Genomic DNA, 22,379 nt, shown 5'->3' with positions numbered 1-22,379 from the left:
GTATAACATATAATTTTATATATAATTGTATATTTATTATTTTAATAATAATAAATAATAAATGCGTTTATGGAAATAATAAATTCCTAATAAAAAAATCCCTTTTTAATGCTTGTAGGGGAAAGCCACAGCACACATTGGCCATGAGTGCTGAGAACTTCTTGTGAACACGTGTGCACAAAGAGACTCATCCTGCTGATGAAAGAGAGAGATTGAACTTGTTCATGGCCTGAAAACCAGCTCGTGTTAGCTCAACATTTCATTTCTTCATGAAGACACTGAACTTTTCTTTTTTTTAAACTACTGAAAACATTCCTTCATTCCCATGTAGAAGCTTCAATTCAATGGAATTTACATAAATGGGTAAACTTGTTCCCTGCTGTAGTGTGAAACCCAGCCAAATCATCCCTACTCTTCAACCATCAATTTTTAATTTTTTTTTTTTGTGTCAATGAAGAGCAAGTAATCCTACAATCTGTAGAGAGGTTTTGCAAGTGTATTTTCACTAGTATCCACATTTTGTATGAACACTTGCTAGCTCTGTCAATTTTTAAGATAAAATCTGAGAGATAAAATGTAAAAAAATGATGTAAATATCTATCTATAAAATATATTCATGCCCAGCCTCCCAATATTCTGTTTAAATTGATATGCAATTTCCACCTCTGTTTCTTTTTACTTTGAAAAGAAGAGCATGAAGTTCATCCTTTTCTAAAGTTCAGTATATCCATGTGTTAACACAGGTAATTCCCAATGGACCTGAGATTTTATTAGCAGCTGTTTAAATACTTACTCAACAAACTGCATTTAACTTGCTGAAGAGCTCTCTATCTGGTGATTGGATTTTTGTCTCTCAGTCACTCTATTAATTGCAGGAAATTACTGCAGTTATGAAGATTAATGAAAAAAGAGGGTTAGAAACTTCCTGGCATCAGACATGTATGGCTGTGTATCACATCAAGCCTTAGAAATTATTTGACAAGGAGAGATAATTAAAGTTAACGTGCATAGGACATGAGAGGGCTGCTTGGGAAGGGTAGAAAAATCACACATTTGCCAGTAACATGGACAAAATTACCTTCCAAACCACATTTGTTAACACCACTGCAGAGAGAAGATGGAATACTTCTCAACATTTACGAAATACTGTGGGAAAAAACATCACTCACAGAAACCTGAAGGCTGTTTTCATATGTAGAAATTCAGCAAAATGCAAATACTAACTTTGTGTCCCATGGTTTTTAAGGCACATTGACGGTATTTTTCCAAGTACAAATATTAAAAGTTACAAAGATACGAAACTAATAGGACACCAAATGAAACAGGAAAGGATATATTTTTTGTTATTTCAACCTTGTTTTTTTGTCTCTTTTGCTACAATTAACATTATATTCTTTTTAAATATAGATTCTAAACTAAACCCAAGCTAAATTTTAAATACACAAGATTACATTGATGTGGATATTGTTAGCCAATTGATAAAAGATACTGGAAAAGTGATCATAAAATCAATAATATAAAAAGAAAATTCACTTCAGGGTTTGAAAATTCCTCCCTAAAATTTCTAAAAGTTTTGTTTCACCACTTATTTATCTGTTCTTTTTTTCATAAACAACATGCTTGGTAAAGAGGTACCTTGTTTTATCCTAGGAAGGAAGATGGGAAGAATTTAGCAGCAGAAACTACATTCTAGGATTATCGCACTGTTAAGTTGGAAAAACCAGCTCACAATTAAATTAACATAAGCTTTATTCTGCTCTGTAAAGATACAATTTTCAAAAATGTGCACATGAAGTTCTTGAAAGGACTTTTTCAGTGACAGAAACAAGAGGTCACAGGATTCCATTGGAGGCACAGTCACACAATCCCTTCATAGGTAGAATTCCAGGGTATGATGGATGCATCTTTGTCTCTCTGTTTTGAGCTTCATTACAAAGTCAGGAAGAGACACTGAACCCTCCAGTGAGTTTATGACTGATTTGTTTCATTTGGGCAGATTTGTGTCTCAGAAAAGAAATTATGCTAACTTCTCGGTTGGATAGAATTGCTGCAAAAATCAGATAAATGGAAATAACTTGCATTCATTTTCATTCTGGTTTCATTCAAATCTGAAATTCTGTGAAAAAAATTCATACTGATGAGGTGCTTTATAATATATAAATAATCATACAGTACAAAACTAAGAGCCCCATTATTAACCCACAAAGCCTTATTTACCTAAATTATCTCACCAAGACACCCTTGTCCTGCTAACCAGCCAGTCCTTTGGAGATCCTGAACCCCTGCCACAAATGTTTTTCACTGGTTTAACATGAATAAAAATCTATTGATTCCATCATCCCATTGAGCTGCTGCCACTGAACTGAACAACCTGTTGTAGGGGCTGGATTCTCTGGAAACTGCAGGAGCTGCAGGTAGGTGTGACAGCCCTGATGGTGGCACACATCAGCTGGTTTCCTCCCTGATTTTATTTACAAGCTGGATAGAGACCCCAAGTCCTTCCAGCCAGCCACAAGGACCACAGGTTTTTCCCACTTAATCTTCCAGTCAGCTGGGAACTCCCCAGTTAATCGGGATTGCTGGTGAATTTGAAAACTTTTGTCTTACTTAATTGCTTTATGCCTCTATGGTGTATCTTGAAAACAGAATTTAGGAGATGAGCAAATAGCTTACAATGGTGTTACAATTTACAGCACGTGTAGAAAACTTGCTCAGTTTCAGATCTCTGTGGCTGTGATTCAGACATTAAATTACTTCCAGTCAAAATCAAACACTGGGTGCTCAGAAAAGCCTTTCAGTCTAAGCCAAGTGACTAAAGCATTTCAAACTGTGTGATGACCATCTGGAAACACAGGCAAAAGCAACTCAAACTTATTCAACATTGTCCTAAAAATAAGGTTTGAAGTTAAACTCAAGGTATCAGTGGGCTGGATTTTCAAGCTCCTTTACTTTCATGCTCAAACTGAAACTGTAATAAGTTTCCCTTCTCAACAGAAAAGCTCTACTTAACTCATTCAAACAAGGCATGAAACACTATCATAAACTAATAATTATGGCAAAAATCAAGGCTAAATACTTGTAAAACTGTGGCCTACAATAAAGTTCTCTGTGCTACTTGATTTCCCTCTTCAGTGCCTTTTGGGCACCACCATCCTGACACCTCCTCAGGGCTAAACCAGACAATTTTTACAAATTCCACCCAGACCCACAAACTTCAAAACAAAACAAGGACATCCAATGCAAATTCTAAAATCAGCTGTCAAAAAGCTTTGCAAAATGATAAACTATGAAGAAAGTTGCTCTATTCTGTGAGCAGATATTCCCAATCAGGAGCAGATCAGCTTATTATACTCAACCAGTAATGTTCTGCCTGTTTTGTACAGCCAGTATCGTTCCTGGAAATACTTATGAGAGTTTTATGGATATCTGTTGCTTTCTTTTTCATCCTGCAATAAAGATCTGTGTGCAGGTCATGTTTTACTGCTTCAGGGATATCTGTTTTCTTATTGATTGAAAATTAAAATGGTAATTTATGCTTCCATACTGGACCACTGCAATGTTTTATTTCATTGATTTTGTGGCAGTTCTTTGCATGCATTTAACAGCTTATGTGAAACCCTGACAGCAAGGTCATTTCAAACAAACCATTCCCAATTCTGCTCCCTTCAGCTCCCCACAACACCAAATCATTAGCTTCTAATTAAATTTTATACATTTGGGGGTTTTATAATCTTTAAAGGCTCTTAAATATCAAGTCAAAATTTCTCTTTGTCCTCTGGTGAGTGCCCTGCTTCCCTCATACACCCAAGCCCAGCAAAGCTTTTCTTTAAAGGATTTCCCCATTGATTGAGTGATATTTTTTTCCCTTCTAAGCTTTTAGCTGCTGTTAACCTTGTATGTCAGGCCAACAATTTGTTACAATTAGGCTGACAAACTTTCGGCTTTTAACTTCACTCTCAGAGCTCATTTATTTGATCTAATGTAAGCTTAATTACCTGAGTTGCTAATTCTGTTAAAAAAAAAACCAACTAAAAAACCCACAACACCAACCCTGAAATATTGTACCTGCCATGAAAAATCTTCCAGAAGTACACTGTGATAGCCTGATAATTGACAAGGCTTTGATTCTTCTGAGCTGTACTGATTTTGGACTCACAGGACCGAGATTAAATTATTATCATTCCAATAGCACAGAGGCTTGGACAAAACCACCTAGGAAAATAAAAGCATGAGTGTGGATAGTAAATGGCACGTGTGGAGTGAGCACATGGAGTTGTTTGCAGGAGGTTCACCTAAGTCAGGAGGAGCTTCTCTCAGCCCCTGTGCTCAGAAAGCAGCTGTGTGACACATTAATGCACACACACACACACACAGACACTGCACTTTGCCAGCAATCCTTCACTGGATGTGTTTTAGCATTTTTCCTATTACTAAGAAAAAGTATAATATTAAAAGATTTGCCATATGCATAAAGTGAACTGCTGGAAAAGCTAATCTTTCCTCATGTTAAGACATTCGGTAATTACTGAGATTATGTCACTTTGCTGTAGCATCTGGTGTCCGAAATTTAGGAATTACTTCTCACATAAGGAGCTCTGGAAAGGGGAAGTGTGATAAAGAGTAATTGGATCACTTTTGGATGGCTGTAGAGCTAACAGATGAAATTTTCTCCAACACATGAGATCTTGGTTGCTGTTCCACATATGCATTTCAGAAAAGGGAAATGCTCTTACGTGCAATATATTCTAATACATTGCTTTTCATTGGCCATTTATTGTTTATCATTTACTGTTTCTTTATGCTATCTACATAAATGCTAAACCAGCAGAAACTCATTGCTATGTATTGTATCCAATTCCTCCATCTCAAAATACAGCACCCAATCCTTGAAAGCTTGTAAATACTATAGAATTTAACAGCAGATCACGAAAATTGCCGTCCTCGACTCTTTCTGTCTTTGCTGCAGTTTGTAAGTTCCTGGACTTGTAAAAACTTTAATAAATATCATCCATCCCATTGGATCATTCATACTGTGAAGTCCACTCAAGTGAAAATTTTCTCGTGGTTTCAGGAGATCAGGGGACACAATACAGACAAATGTGCTGAATCATTGTTTTGGTTCCTCATTCCTGAAGATAAACTTCCCTTATCTGTTTTGGACTAGGATTTTGTATAGGATTTGTATAGGATTGCTGCTCAGGCGGTACGTGCTGTTTTAACAGCAATAAAGTAATTATGTTTATTCAGGAGAGCATATCAACAAAGAGATGATATCTTGAGACTTCATTAATGGGAGTCTCAAAAGACAAGAGTCCAAGGAACATCCTGCAAGTGCATTTTCAGCTGGATGGCTCTTTGCAGCTCTGCAGGAGTCTCTGTCCTGTACACAGCAAGCTTCTCTCCAGTGAAATGACTGAAAATAAAAATACTGTTTGCTTTTACTTTAACAATTGCTCTTGTACAAGACGTGGATTTGAGTTTTCTATAAAATCTGTCAGTCAATTCTTCTCTCCACGGACTTCCAAGAAAGTCAATACCATAGTTAAATTTAAGACTAATATATTTAACTATATTTTAAATAATTGATATATTTAATGTGTTTACACAACAGCATTTACAGTTTTCTGTTCTATATATGTTCTTCAATTCATGCTTTCAGTTACTGGCTTGAGCCAATATTTATGGGTCATAGTTCTAATTGTTATTTCAAGTCTTTTGCTGAAATGACATCTAAACTAAAGACTTTGTACAGTGATGTGGAATTGTGCATTTGTGTAAAAATCAAGGGCAGTACTTTGAAATTCCTTTGCAGATATAAATCTAGGTTAAAACATAGAATCATATGCAATATCTTAAATTAAAGGGAAGAGAAATAGGTGAGGAGATAAGTTCATTAATTCATCAGGATTTGTCACAGAGAATATAAGGAGCTATTATCTTGGTTTAATTACAATAAAACCCAAAAAGGCCATTTGCAAGTAATGAATAGTTGCAGTAGTAATTAGTAAGTGTTGACAGCAGCAGAAAGCAAGTTTTTCATAAATATTGGGTTGTACTGGTTTATGTGCCTGGTTTTATAATAGGCACCAGCACTCAGTAGTTACTGTTTGATCTGTTCATGGCTGCAGAATTCCACCCTCACTGCTGCATCACAACTCCACGTGTGAGGTGAAACTTTCCATGCAGAGAACTGGGCAATGTGGAATCCTGGTGAACAAAGTACTCATGCAAAGTACAGCAAACCCCAGTGGGGATAATGGAATACAAGTTTGAGGGTGTTGTCAGCCCTACTGACCCAGGACTAGCCAGCAGTGGTGAGCAATACATTCACTGGTCAGCAAAACCATTTCAGATGGATTGATCTCAATTGTAACAAAAAAAACCTGGGAAAAACCCCCTCAGGCTTAAAAGAGGCCAGAAGTACGCCATTTCCCTGTTTTTGTTTGTTTGTTCTTAAGATCAGATCCTGAAAGAGACAAATGCAAAGGCAGAAAATTGATTTGGTGTTTGTTTATATGCATAAAAGATGCTTTTTTTTTTCCTTGATCGTAGCTAAGACAACGAAATGGCAATCACAAAGGATTCAGTTCCACCGGGAGGTAAAAGAAGATAATACCTGTAAACAGAAGCATCTGTAAAATCTGAAATCAAGAGACAACACAGTCCTCAGTCATGAAGATTTACATCTGACTTTGCTGGTTTGACAGACTGGTTTGTAAGACTAGGAAAAGAGAACTAACAGATAAATGGGAACAGGCTACAAGACCAACTCCCAAAATATTAGTGTCCAAGATAAGACTGCGGGCAAAATCCCAGCATGTGATACATATACATACAGAATCTGTTCCATTAAAAGCCACTTCTCATTATTTATTTAGCTATTGCTGTGATTAGATAGTATTTAAGACTCTGAACAGGCTCAGATTAATGTAACATCAGAGGAAACTGCAATCACTGCAGCAACCTGCAGTGCAGCATGCACATTCCACCTCCTGTGACAACAGAGACCAGACAGCTCCCCCAGCAGATCTGCACAGCCACCAGTCCTTCATAATCAACATCCAAGGCAAAGACCTACCTCCTAACCATTCATCAGGTCAAACTGCAGATTATAAACTTGGCTATCAAAAAATATATTGGATGGTGACTCCTAATTTTGTCCATCAGACAAAACTGAAATGCTTTTTGGTCATCCATTTTCAACATTATTGTGTTGATTAATAAGCCCACTTTACAAAGTTACTGGAGATGTGTATTTGAGAGGTAATAATACAAAATATTCTCTTTTATAAGGAAGCTGTTACAGCATAAAAATATTCTAAGCAGACAGAGAAGTCAAGGATAGGTTGAAGTGCATGGAAATCTCTGACTGTGACAGTGTTTTCTTGATCTACAAATTCCCTGAAATCAAGATGTCCCCATGGCAAGTGCAAACTTCTACCAGAAAGGGTTCAAAGTCTCAGATTTACTGCAGCCTAAATACCAAGGCAGGCAAAAAGGCAAAACAACTGTTTAAAATGAACTTTGACTCTGCATTCAAAGAGGACAGACAGAAAGTGTAAATGTCATCTGGTCAATAATCATTAGAGGTTAAAAGCTGTTGCCTATTTTAGGAGCAGATGACTATTTCTGAAAAGTTCATTTTAAGTCACTGCTAAAAGAAGGAAGCAAAACAGTGAGATTTAATACATGTCACAGATTCTTCTAACAGATATCCCAGGAATGTACCTCTGGATTTTGACAAAAGATCAAGAGTTCTCCAGCACAATGAAACACAGCACAGTGTCAGCTCCAGAAACTCCTTCGAAGAAAATGGATATACTTTCATTTTTTACACTTGTACTCCTTTAAAAAAAGAAATAACAATCAAGTACCTAATTATTATAAAGCATAATACAGTTCCTACTAGCTACATACAAACTGCCTAATCATTTTAGGACTCATAATTGTAAATTTTTATATGACTATTAGACCTCCCTGATATTTCAGCTAAGCATAAATTGAAAGGAGAATAGCAGTCTCATATCCATATTTTTGGATGATAATAAAGATATTTATTGACACTTTTGTGTTAGTGAAATATAATAAAAACTAACAACTATGCTCCAAGGATGATGCTCAAGAAAAATATGTCAAACCCTTTTTCACCACAAAACACTAATAATGCACTAAAAAGACTTGCAAAAGCATGTCAGTAATTAATATGAAAACTAAATCAGTAAATTATAATACAAGCTTCTAAGTGACTGAGAACCCACTCAAGTCAGTTTTTAAACAGCTCTAGCTGTTTAAAACACTTAGTCTGTAAAGGCCACATTTTACATTTTATTTACAAAGGGGAAAAAAGTTTAATTTATTTTTCACATATTACTTTCCTGTTTACAGCAATGTCAACAGATTAAGGTGGTGAAAACAACTGGTGGGTACTACATCTTGCTGGCTTTTACTACAGGGAATAGCTGCATTTCAAGGCAAGCAATGTTGGAAAAGCTTATCTGGAATTCTGCCCACTTACAGACACTAAAGCTTTCCTGGCTACTCTGCAAACATTTTCTAGTAAAAGGCTGAGATTGTAGTTTTTCTTCTCTACTACATAATTATGAAACTCTGATCCTTTAGGGAACAATGATTCATCAGGCATGAACCCATGTTTTCTTCCAAATGATGTAAGCTCATTCTGTCATGTAATGCTGAAGTTCTCTCTACATCTAAAAACTGTATCCCAGAATTACCATGATAATTCTTTTCAGGTTTAATCCCTAAGCAAAAATAAATTATAGCAGTAACAGGATACAATTTAATAGAAGACCCTTAATCATCCCCCTTTGATCACAGTCAATTTTATCCATTTCTGCTTTTCCCTGTAATGCTTTTGAACTACTGGGGCCTTCCAGTAACTATACACAGAGCAAAAAAATTGCAAGGTATTTGTAATTATGGAAAGGGGACAAAAAGTGAAAAGTGTTCACAGGGAAAAAATAAATAAATTAATAAATAAACAAACAAATAAATAAATAAATGCTTAGCTAAAGAAACAATCCCTCAAAGTTTCCAGAAGAAAATCCAAGGTTTTCTAGCTTTTGATTAAACCACCACAATAAAATCCTTTATATATAAGAATATAATTATATAATATATATAATTATAATATATTATTGTAATTATTATATAATTATAATATATATAAGAATATAATGTATAGAATTTACCTCCTTGCTAAGTAACAATGAATTTTCCAATTTGTTACTTCTGCAGAAGTCTGACATTTGCTTTCATGGAATAGGTAAGATTGACCCTTTTCATACACAGATATAAAAGCATATATATGTGCACATCGATATATACATATATATATCTAACTTTGCTATTTTAAACAAACACACACATTGTTTCATTCCTTAGAGCTACACTGTCTTCACTTACCATATTATTTTTTTCTCAGTTATTTGCTTTGCAATTATATTTTCAGAGAGCCTAAACATTTTTCATATGCAGGACAAAGATCAGCAGCTAATCTCCAGCATAATTTCATAATCATGGAGCTCAGCAAATGATTAAACAATATAACCCCTACCTAAGAATTTCTGTCAGATTGTGGTTATTTTCATGTCAGCTTTCTCATGCTTGGACAGCCTGTTAGCCTGACAGGAAATGATCAGGAGATAACTGGGGAAACACAGCTTTTGCACCCATCAGAGCTTCAAGCCCACAGTAGAAGCACTTTGTTTGACAGAGGGGCAGTAGTGGAAATCTGGATTAATTCTCTTTGCTGGAGAAAATGCTTTTGCTCAATAAGGACTTTCACCAAGAAAGGAGTAGAACACTGTTCCCTGCTATGCAACATGAACTCAGGATGAGAGTGTTTGGGGTGAAATGGGGTTACAGTGATCATTTTCCCAAAAAGACCCTGGGGACATGATGGTTCTCAGGATACACTGCCAGGATCTAGTTCAGAAAGGGATTTAACTGAACAAATAATTAAAAGATTAAGAGCAACCCTGTTTATGCTGTGGTGAGCCTCAGATTACTGCTAGACATCTATGACAGAATGCCAGACAAGCAAGCCAAAATGAACATTTAAACAGAATGAATGCACTTGGGATGACTGAGACAGATCTGTGATCTGAGTGGTTTCATAAAATGTGTGGTGTGATTATGGATTATTGAAAATAACTGTGGGAAGACAAAATCCAGAACAGAGAAATTTATCTTTGAAAACCATGAAAAAACTATCAGATGCAGCTACAGACACAGCAGTGTCTTCCTTCTAACCCAACAAAACACAACACTTGGGATAATTCTGTAACAATATTTTTTAAAAAATATAAAAATTTAATTCCAGTTCTGTCAATATGCAGCATCTAGTTTTCTGATTCATGTTTACATCATGAGCAAATCAAGCTACACAAAGAAAGCAAGTCACTCTGGACAAGAGCACAATCCTCTTGATTCAGCAATAAGATTTACTAGAAATTTCATCCCAGCAAGTATTATAGTTATCCATTACACATAATGAATTAACTTTGTACTTTATTTAAAATTCATACAGTCTATTTTTTGCTAACATGTTGCACATAGTGCCACCATCTCGTCCATTTTCTTCTATTAGGAAATATTCTACTGTTCACTACTTGCAAAAATGAGATGGATATAAAAATCTTTAGTGCAGTGTACCAAACATTTCCAGTGTTGTAAATCATTATTATTCAAACACAGAGTGCTCAGGGATTTACAAAAGTGAGCATTTTAAAACCACTGCTACCAGAACTTGCTAGTTCTTTCAAAAAGAGACCATCTTTGCTTCCTACTTTGGGATGTTTTTACTACAACTGTACATACAAAAATAAAAACACATCAAGTTTTAGTTGTTGCTGCTATTTTCTCCCTTAATTTCGGGAAATTCATGGGTTTTGATATAAGTTTTTTTTTTTGCTAAGTTAGAAGCTCCTGGTTTCAGGAGAATTTTAAAGTTCCAATGTACAGAGGTAAACCCTCAGCCCACTCCTAAAAAGAAATAATAAACCCAGCAGTATTAACTTAGCATCTCTATAGACACCCATGAGACAAACATCTCTTTCCCAAATGGAATGATCAAAATGACCAAAGTAACGGAGACAAGCACAACTACAACAGTCCTTGACAAAATCTTGTATGATTTGAACCAACACTGCAGCCTGGGAATCATGTTCTGCTTTCTCAGTCCATTTTGGCAAAGCCTTTGTGCATCACACATGATCAGGATCTCACACTGGCACTGCCAGAGCTGCTACAACATCAAGTTCTGCTGCTGCTTCCTAATAGGAACTGATTCAGTGCACAGAGCTGGTAGCTTTTGTAACATGTTGGATGCTTTACAAAACAAAAGGATCATTGTTCTAAATAAGACAAAATTATGTAGATCCTGGACAATGCAGCAACATGAAGTCCCAATGATTTCTGCACTGGTTTTGAGTTAGCAAGTCACATGGAAACAGCAGCAATTTAGCATGGAAGTAGCACAACATATTCATGAACAGCATTCCTTTCCATGTAATTCTCCTCAGTCCACAAAGACTTTGATGGTGCTTAAATGGAAAAACCTCTATATTGAAGCAGCTGGTCTCATGTAATTGTTGCTGACTTCTTAATCCATCGAATTATGATTTTATTTTCCCATGTTCTGTCTATATTGACTCATCAAAGTTCTCATTCTCCATCTCTTCCTCCAGTCCTCAAAAACAATCAGCACACTGTCACCCTGCTGCTGTAACCTCAGCCACCAACCACAGCCTTATATTGATGTTACCCACCTTACAAATTTATTAAGATGATGTTTGAAATAAACTTTTCCTATTGAAGGGAGTGTGGGGGGGTGAAAGTCTGTTTCAAGCTTTTGATAGTATTTCCCTAATAAGATTAGTAAAAAACTCAATTTTTAGGATTTGGTTATTCTCACAAGCTCTCCTGGGAGTCACAGTGATAAATTTAAGCAGAAAGCTGAAAATTCCTCCAGGAGGCAATCCACTGGGAATGTCCCACCCAGGACAGCCATCGTGGGAGAACCTTGCACTGCCCTCCTTTTGATTTCTGATGGGATTGGAACCCAAAAGTCAGAGCCTCACTGTCACCTGAGCAGTGCTAGAAAGGACCCAAAGACAGAGGAGAAATGGAAAGGAATGGACACAAAGAGGAAGGGCAGAATTAAAGGGCAGCCTGACTGAGGCAGGTGCAGCTCCCACACAAAGTTCCATTCTGCAGCCTCAAAGAGTCTGCCAGAGTGATCCCATCAACTTCAGCCCCCTGTCACTTTAGATACTGTATTTGTTAGTCTAGATTTTACTTTTCAAACTAGCCAAAAAAAAAAAAAAAGGAGAAAAAAACCCTGGCCTGTCTGTAAGGATCTTCCTGAGACCAGCAACATCAAGTTGAGGATTTATTTAATTTCTTCATGATTTTTTTTCCCTTGTCCTCAATAAACTTTTAATAAAATCTAGAATACAGAAAAGTATTAGTCTCCAGATTTTTTTTTTTTTTTTTATAAGATGCTTGAAAAAAATAAAATAAATTTTCCTTATGGAGTCAGGATAAAGCATCATAAAATAAGAAAGGTTCAGACAAAATGCTTGCTGCAAAGATTGTACACATTCACCAAAAGACCAAGTACTGCTGTTTTCTAAGAAATATGCAGCACCTGATGCAAAGTTTATAAACTTTTATAGCTTTATGGCAGATACTTTCCTTCCAGGAGAAGTTCCACAGATAACCTCTAACTTTTCATTCCCCAATCAAATATCCTTTGCATTTAATTAATTAACAAGGCATCATTATATAGGATCTATGATGATATGATAGCTATCTGCAGTGCTTGGAATTGGACCTCAGATTTGTTTGCTGATCCAAGTGAGAGTGCAGGTATTACCCTGAGCTTTTCACAGTGGCTTCTTCACCAGCACAGTTCTTGTGAAAAGTGTGGTTTTCAACCTAACAAAGCAGCTGATGAGGCACAAACACAGCCCAAAAGGCATTTCATGACAAGCTCCTGGTATTATCTCTGAGGAGACTTGATCTAAATCTGCTTCTTATTATATACTGTTGGCAGGTTGCCTAAGGAGTTCACCCCTCTGCACTGGAATAACTTCAAGGAATAAGTTTAAAATTCAAACCCTACAGTAACAGGTACAGGATAAGAACCAGAATATTTATCTGTTCAGTACAAACTCACATAAAACATTTTACCTGTCTGTGTAATCTCAGATGCCCCACTTTACACAACATTACAGCATCCACACATTTTTGCCTCACTTCCCCTATTCCTATTTGAGATAGCAGGAAGGGCTTTCTTAGCAGTAAAGGATAGAGGAAGCAGGTGGTTGGTTTTGTTTGTTCTCATTTAGATGGATCTAGAGTGCTGGTGGATTAAAGTTCTGGTATTTAGCATTTTGATATAGTTGGCATATATTTCTATTTAAAGGACTCAATTGTCCAGAGCTTATTTCTTGTTCTAGTGAATTTTTTTTCCCCATCTTCTGGGAGAATGTCTGCAGATAGGATTAGATTGGAAATGCTATTGCTTTCAGTGTACTTAAGACACTGGCAGGGATGAGAATTTAAATGAGAGATTTCAGATGTCTGCATTATGCACTTCACAAATTCCTTCTTGCCTAAGGGAGGTAAGAACAACAACAAACCTAACTCATTTCCAAGTTAATTTAAAAGCAGAGTTTGATGGCAGAATATTTGCATATGTTAGCTTCAAGACAGATGCAATATATGCCATCAATATTTGCACCCACACATTTTAAGGTATGGTTTCTTTTTCTACAAATTCTTTGTGTGCGCTGTAAAAGCAACAAAACCTTTTTCCCCTGGGATCTTGGAAATAAGGGGAGAAAACCCCCTAATTCTTATAATTTGACAGAACATCCCTTTGCAGTGGAAGGACTTAACCAGCTTGTGGGTTTTCCAATTTTCAGGATGTACCTCTTCATCTTGTATTTAGTTTCAGACAGCATGTGCTGAGTAACAGCTTTTTGTATGTGTCACAGCTTTATTTTCCTTTAGAATTAGGAAACAGGAGGCAGTTTAAAGGAAATTTATTCAATCAACAGATCAACTTTCTTAATAGAAGTCTGTGTTTTATATAGAATGGATTTGACTCATCCCTACAAGTGCAGATGTGCTACCACAACCAGGATGCCTTGCTAAACACACTGATGGCAAGATACAGCTTCAGAAACACATGTAGGCACAAGAAAAGGTGGTGATGAAACTGAAAGGTTCCACCAGATTTAAGTATTCTTGATATTGAGACATGGGAATAAAGGTTAGCACACCACTGGTCCCTGATCTCCCACTTAAGTGGCAAATGAAGAAATCCAAGCATTATTAGCAGCCTCGAGGAAAAGCCATCTCAGTTGCTGAGCTGGCAACTGCATTTCTCACTTCTCCCCACCAAAATTCCAGGTTATAGCCCAACTCTTGATTCAACCAGCTGAAGGGATCTTGCCAAATCCAAAGGGAGCTGAATTTGGCCTCTTTCTCTTCCAGAACTCCAGGAAGAGATGACAGTTTACTTAAAGCTTCCAGAAATATTTTTGTTTCACTCACATTTCTGGTTGTTCTAAAAAAGGATACATCTCTCTTATGTCTGGGAAGTAACTCTGTACATACATAAATGAAAGAATTAACACTGCTTAATTTGATGCTATTATCTCTGAACTACAGATGCATGGCTTTAAAAAAATGAAATGTAAGCAGGGGGATGTGCTAAGCCTATAACTATGTTTTCCCATACTTTACATTAACTGAAAATGGATTTACATTAGTCTTCAGTATTCTGGGAAAGAGAAATCAATTCTGTGTCTTTTTAGTACGGCATGCTGACACAGGTTTAGAACACCCATTTTCTTAAGCATCAACATTAACTTTGAATGCACATCTACACAATTTCTCCTTTATTTCCTCAAACTAGTTCAAAAATATTAATTTGAATAAGCACTTCAAACAAGATAAAATGGAACTGAGGTTTTTATGTTGCTTTCATGGATATTTGCTTAAATTGAATGAATCACAGGTAAATTCTTAAATTGGAGTGTAATTTAATTATTTGGGCATGCATTTTACCTGTACAGTAGTATGACTTTTACTGTATTGTTTCCACTGGAAAAATGCATCTTCACCATAACATTAAGCAGGTGCATAAATTTCATGATTTCAAAAGATAGAATTGGAGCCAAGAAATCCCAGTGGTTAGTAATCAATTTTTTTTCCAAAGGAAAAGCATTAGAATATATAGCCTAAGGTGCTCAACAGAAAGCAAATAAATCCTGAAATACTATGAATTCAGGATATAGAAACTTAAAACTTTCATTAAACACAAAGCTTTCTTTCATTCTGTATTTCTTCTTACTGCTAAATTAATTTATCCACCCACAAACAATAAAACTAACACAAAACTGTTTTCAGAAGATGTTTTAGAGGGATAAATGAATAATAGATGTTTAGCCAGTGACCTCTGGTGAGCAGAGCTGTGTGATGGAATGATACCACTTGAAGGGCGACAACTGAAATAAACACTGGTTTAACACAGTAGCCCAAAACTTAAACATGTGAAGGGTGAACTTCTGCAAACACATCAAGGAAAATATCTGTCAGGACATTTGATATGAACACTATTATACTGCTGCATTAAAACCCTTAATTCTGCAGCTATTTGAAAGTAACTGGATTTCACAGGACTTTTAAATTGGTGTATGCATTCTGCAAGCTGAAAGTATTTGCTACCATAGAAGTTTCAGCAGAAGTTGTAGGGAAAATCTGTAAATAAAAAGCACTGTAAAATGGAGTGTTGATACTGTCAAAATTAATCAATAATTAAAGTACTTTGACAAGAAGATTTCTCAAGAGTCTCTATCTTCTGAATGTAAAATTATGAAAGCATGAATCAGATGTTCTTGTGTTTCATGTGAATATCATATAATGTGTTCCTGCACTATTGCATCTGGGGAGGATGTTAAAAGACTTAATTTACATTTAAAAACCTGTTTGTTATTTATTGAATTCTTATACCATCTTATCAGACTTGAAGGGGCTTAATTTCAGCAGACTGTTAGAAAAAGAATAGGGATAACTGAAAAAGTACTGATTTTATATAGGTGAAATTTGTTATTTGGACCAGATAATTTAGTTTTTATTCCAGTTAACTCCATCCAATTAAAAGAAGTCAAGGCTTCTATGTCAATTGCAAAAAAAATTCAAACCAAATGACAGAAATGATGTAAGACTGGAGAATATGAAAAGGGTTAAGATACATAGGTTAGGTAACAAATGAGTCCTAAAGATAGCTTGGACTTTACACCATTTCACCTTGAGGTTTATAAAGCATTTTTCTCCACAGTTCATATTTGAAAAGGTTTAAAACAACAAGGTATGTGACAACAAAGCCATGCAACCTCTTCCTGTTACTTCAAGGGCCAAGAGGTTGAAAGAGAGCACACAGAAATGCTTTGGGTTTGGGGAGTGTTTTCTAGTTTGGTCTTTGTTTGGGATATTTTTATTTGCTTGTTTTGTGAAGGAGAAGAAATATCTAAAATTATACAGGAAAAGCATGATGGTTTCCAATAAAAAATGACAGAGGTAGTCACATTGTAGATGATATTAGTATATCAAGGCAGTGAAGGTTTTAATTTGTCTATTCCAAGTGCTGCCTGTAGTAAATGAACATGGGTGAGGTGATGCTGCCCTGGGAACATTCCCTCCCTGTAACAGACCTCTTGGCCAGCATTCCAGCTTCCTGACCTCTTACAGGCTGAGTCTGGAAAAGGAGGAACCAGGCACAACACTTTAGGTGAGCCAGCCATTGCACCTGAGCTAAAAAAGCAATCACAGTGCTGAAGGCAACCACGGCTTGTGAGAGCACTGCTGAATAAACAGGTGGTGGAGGAATAACACAAAGGGGTATCTATATTAAAGTTACTGAACAACAGCTTACAGATACCTAACTTGGTATTTCAACTTTGCTTCAGGCTTTCCAAAGTAAACATGAAAGTAAAGGTGGAGGCATTCCAGAAGATGGTGCATGCAACTACACAAATATAATTAGATATGTGCTCCAGCAATGCTCATAAGACAATAATTTTCAAAACAGGAGCTCTGTTGACTGCCCTTGACATTGAAAATATCCTAAATTCCAAGCACAGCCTTCTTCCTCCTTTAAAAGTTTGTAGCTGTATGTGACATTGTCATCTTAACGCAGTGGATTATTTTGATGAAACTATGCCTGGAATATTATGACATGAGTGAGATTCTTTAATGTATTCAATGCTATTCAATAGCAAATAATTTCCTGGGCTTGCATTCTGGAAAAGTGTCAGCATAATACAAGATGGGGGAATGCACAAAATGGAGTAGCTGGTATTTTAAAACACCTAGGTCAGACTGTCAAAGCCTGGAAAACAAGCCATGTAACTAAATCAGGGAAATTATATTCTTAGCTTTTTAGATTTTTAACTTATGGTTAAGTGCACGTATCATATGCCACGCTCAGAATTTTTCTAAAGTCCCATCTGTTTGATCCCTTTCTCCTGCTTTTACTGACAGCAAGGGCTATGCCTGGATTACAGTTACTATTATGCAGAAGATTCACAATAAAACCTGACAGTATATAAACATTTATCCAAACTGGATTTTCATTAAATGGGGATTCAATCCTTCTGCTCCCATGACAGATTTTAAACAAAGCTGAGAAATGCTGGTATCATTTTTTAATCAACAAAATGTAAAAATGGAAAATTTATGCATAAATATGAGCAAGATCACCCAGCTCAGAATTCACCAGAACAGCATGTATGAATCAAAAACAGACTGTCCAATGAAATCTGAAAACTCTGGGATTGTAACCACAGTAGCACACTTCAGATGCTGATGCATAACCTGCTGTAATTTGGTCAGCTGGGAAAGAAGTTTTGTTTATTGTACATTTGTGAGTCCATTCTTTCATTCCCCATCGTTAGAAACTTATTCAGGCTTTCTGTTGCTTGAAGGACAGGAAGACAGGATGAAAGGAATATCTCATCCAACATACTCAAATCTATAAAGAGTACATCAGAGTTCATCACCAAAGCTGAGACTTCCTGAGCATACACAACAGTCTTAATGGCTTCTTTCAGAGGAGAAATTTAAAAGTACCATCCTCCCCTCAAAAGTTTTAGCCACTTACTCAACCAGTGTTTTCCATTTCCAAATGGGTTATCTAAAGAAAATGTGGGGACTAAAAAAGAAAAAAATAATGTAGAAAGTCATAAAAAAAGCCCAAAAATGACAACTCCACAAGCCAAACTCATAAAAGCAAAAAAACCCCAAACCAAACCAAAAATTACTTGTGATGGGGTTTTTTAAATAAAATTGTACAAAGAAAACCTGAACAAAAAAAACCTGAGGTCTTTTTAAAGCCTGGATTACGTAATACCCCATTAAAGACTGATGTGTCAGAGTTGACTGTGTGCTTGATTTGTTTTGTGTAAATTAAAAATTAAGGCACCCTCACCATTCAGCTTAAATTCTCAAGGTGGCAACATTGAAAAAATTTAAGCATATGGAGAAGCTAAATATGAAGCTTCCCTACCGATGACCTACCCTATCCTTAAAATGAGCTCATGTTAAACCATTCACAAAAATAAACACTGAAGTCACAGCTTTAAAATAGCACAAAACATCCAGTGGATCTTGTTTGTTACCTAACCACGCGGGAGAACTCCTGCCAGTTTACATCCCAGGCAATTTTTCACCAAGAGACAGTGAGTAAAATGTAGAAGTTTGACTAAAAAATTGAATTTTAGAATTTGAATTAAGTTTAGAATAAAAAGAATTAAGTTTTTAAAAAAATAAATTAAAATCCTGTGAGTTCAGGATACTCCTCTGTAGGTGAACAGGAATGGAAGATCCACAATCAGGGCTCCTTCTGACCTCCTCATTTCCAGTGTTCCCAGTGGTCTCCTGCAACACAGCCTCCCCTCTGCCCTTGGCCAAGGGGTGTGCCTCAGTCCCTCTCCCCACAGCTGTGGGTTCAGAGCAGGTTCAAAACAGGCACGAGCCAGAGCCAGTGCTCCAGGGCATCCCAGTGCCAGTGTCACCACTGAGAGCAGAAGGCAGAGGATGGACACGTGTCAACTGCCCAACAACAGCATGATGGGGTTTATAACTCTGGAAGGTGCTTGAGCTGCCAGCTGAGCCTGTTGGCATTGCCAGGATGGGTCATGAGGATACAGAAGAGGTCCAAGGTGTAACTCAAGTATTTGTTAATTGCTACCATATCTCTCTTTTTGTCCCTTTATAATTAGCATATTCATCCTTAGATGTGCACACGCTACTGCACAGCTCCCTAAGAATATCATCCTCTAATACCCTTCCAACCTGAGCAAGTGGGATGAAACTTTTTTGCTCATTCAAGGTCCTCTGTCTGCAGCTGTTCCACATGGCATATTCCCATTTCAGTAAATTGGTGCTCTGCTCCCAGAACAGATGCAAAATCACTCTCACAGTGAGAATGTACAATGGGGCCTGATTCTAAGAATGAAGCACCATTTTAAGTCCTCATAATTCTGTATTCAAACCATTCTTTCTGATCGCAATGGGAATTCCATAACCCTAGTAAAAAAATTGCTCTTTACTAGTTAGAGGACAATTACAGTCTATCAGAATTGCATTTTTCTAAATGTGTACATTCTGGCTGTTATTTCTGAGCACTGTTAGAGGCTACAGTCAGAAAAACACCTGCATCCCACTCATTACAGCACTGACCCTGACAAAGACACACTCAGTCTACCGAGGCAGGGATATAGCATTTAAGGGTCAAATTTAAAGGTTTCTCTCCCTTAATGACAAACCTATCAGTATAAAAGTGATTCTGCACAAGTTGCTGCTTGCAGTATGGAAGATGCTTGAAGGTCCTCACAAAACTAAACGAAGTACTACAACTAATCACTCTTTAAATTTTAAAATGTATCTTCTTTTACTAAATGGAAACTGTTGCCTTTCACAGTTTTTTTGGTGTTGTACCATTCCAAGTACCCACCATAAAAAAGGATGTTTAATTCCCAGAGAATGTGCCAGTGCCTGGAACTTGTATAAGCAACAGAACCCTCAAACACATGGGAGCCAAGAGGGTCCCAGAGGTATTGGTGCTTCCCTATGGAAGGATAACACAGGGAAGGTGATGGAAAAGATTCACTCTGCTGGAAAGAATGGAAAGTCAACATTCTGCCTCATTGGGTGGAAAACTTCTAACCATTTTGCAGCATAGGCTGCACTGCCAGAATCATAGGAAATAAATGAGAATCTGGCAAAGACAATAGGAAAGATCCTGAAAGTCAAACAAACCAACCGAAAAAAAAAAAAAAAAAACCAAACACCAAATGCATCATTTAAGAGATATCTCCTGCAAATTTTTAAAAATTTAATCCACAGTTTACAAAACCAGTCTGTTTAAAGAGATTAGCTAATAATTTATTAGCCAATTTAAAAATTCTCATATATATCCATTTTTCTCTGCTATTTTATAGCATTTTTGTTCTGCTTGAATATTCTGACAATGAAAAATACTTGAATAATTGAGTGATATAATTCCCTTAACAGCTTATGAAATTTTTAAGAAAGATAAAAAAACCTCAAGTGCTTTGAGAAAAAAAAAAAAAAATACCAGTGTACTATTATGATGGAAGTAGAAAAAGACATCAATATTCCACAATAAATGAATCATAATATTTAATTTAGGCATGCCACACAAAAGCATAAAGAGGAGAAATGTATGACCACTGAACCATACACAACTGAATGTCAAAAGTCACCAGTACTGTATAAAAAAGTGAAAATCTCAGAAATATTCTTCTGATAATAAGCAGAATTTCATCAATCTTTAAATTCATTAATTTCCATTTTCAAGCCAGGCACATTTGACTTTGCAACATTTTTTTTTTTTTTTTCTACTTTTATTGGGACTTAATTCAAGTCCCAGATCCTTCAGGAAATCTTCTGTCCTCTGACACTTTTTATTATTTATGTTAGAGTTCTCCACACATTTAGATCTTCAGATCAGAACTTGGGCACGTGAGTGTCTCAGATACACCTTTTGTATGCTATGCACAGTATCTCATGAGTAAATTACATCACAAGCAGTGCAAAATGAAAACCCGTTCTTCTGTTTAAAAGATTGCTTAAATAATTTGGGGGTCTGGTGGGTATGTGTGTTAAAATCCTCATCTTTAGGAAGATATTGCAGAATTCCTTCTGCATATAACTCCTTTTTACTGCCCTCTATGACATACTACTACTACTACTACTAATAATAATAATAGATCTGGGCTTCTTTTCTGGTATTCTTTACAATACACTCAGGATGGCCTTGCATAATAGCAGAAGTTCAGGGGTATAAAAGTGTACAACAGCTATAGAGCAGATTGAAATGGCTATCATAGTCCATTCTATCTTTCAGTAATTAAACTTAAAAAACCTCTAATTCTTAAAACTACCAGCCCTTCCTCTCTCTCAATTAACAGCACATACAGCTGTTTTCTAATACTCTAGCTGGAGTACCCAAAATAAAGGAATGCTTCTGGTATGTAGGGACGTATAGGACTTTAATATGTAAAAAAGGCAACAAAATGAAACATTAATCCTTGCATGTTTGTATGATTAGAAAATATAATATTGAAGATTTTTCTTATCTATGGAAAGATCAAAATGTTGCTATTTACATATTTCTACATATGATTATCACAGACTATTAAAAAAAAGCCACCAGCTGTGAGGCATGCAGTAAAATTAGAGAAAAACATTCCACTGCTCTACAGCATTCTGAGTGTTTCCTTATTTTTTTTAATGCTTCCTCCCTCAGCCAGAAGACTTGTCTGGCACTTTCTGGCCGTTTTAAAAAGGTGACTTACCGGCAGTGTTTGTGGGATCCCGTTAGGGTTTCGATCACAAAGCATTCCCCTTCGTTGAGACAATATGCAAGGTCCTTGTCTTTGCATGGCTTAAAGTGCTCAGATCGCTCCGTGGAATACGTTGTAGTGTCTGAGGAGACAGCAAGGAAAGGAGAGAAATGCTGTAAGGATAAATATTGGATGTTCCTACAGTACATGTCAAATAAATTTGATCATCCTGGTCTCAGTAACACCAAACCCAGAGTAAAAGAAATGAAAAGCACAGGGAATGTGAAGCTCTGTTTGACTGCAGCATTATTTGCAAACAGGTTTCTTAGAAGAGTCACAAGAAACACTTGCAGAAAAACAAACCAGACTGGAGCAAAGTTGGAGTATAATCTCAACCACTTCCAATTCCCAAGGTTTCCCTGCTAAAATGTAACAACACCTACTTTGTGTCCTTTAACCAGAACAATATTCTCA

The 22,379-nt window shown here is 36.4% G+C and overlaps 1 protein-coding gene and 1 long non-coding RNA gene across 4 annotated transcripts in view; both read right to left on the bottom strand.

Annotated features, from left to right (window-relative positions):
* The window catches only part of NRG3 (neuregulin 3), a 395,272-nt gene that overhangs the window by 180,972 nt on the left and 191,921 nt on the right, over positions 1-22,379 (bottom strand). For all 3 annotated transcript variants that reach the window (XM_086899838.1, XM_086899837.1, XM_086899839.1), the window contains exon 2: positions 21,918-22,047. In XM_086899838.1, coding sequence (XP_086755964.1) covers positions 21,918-22,047 — 130 coding nt within the window. The remainder of the gene's footprint in view (positions 1-21,917; positions 22,048-22,379) is intronic.
* LOC111931601 (uncharacterized) lies at positions 1,734-2,442 on the bottom strand. The gene is made up of 2 exons (XR_002865676.2): positions 2,218-2,442; positions 1,734-2,116 (listed from the first exon to the last, which is right to left on the bottom strand). It is a non-coding gene; the product is annotated as an uncharacterized LOC111931601 (long non-coding RNA).

This window comes from Cyanistes caeruleus, chromosome 8 (assembly GCF_971803275.1).
Source record: "Cyanistes caeruleus chromosome 8, bCyaCae1.hap1.1, whole genome shotgun sequence".
Classification (NCBI taxonomy): Eukaryota; Metazoa; Chordata; class Aves; order Passeriformes; family Paridae; genus Cyanistes; species Cyanistes caeruleus.
This window is presented reverse-complemented; position numbering and strand designations above follow the sequence as displayed.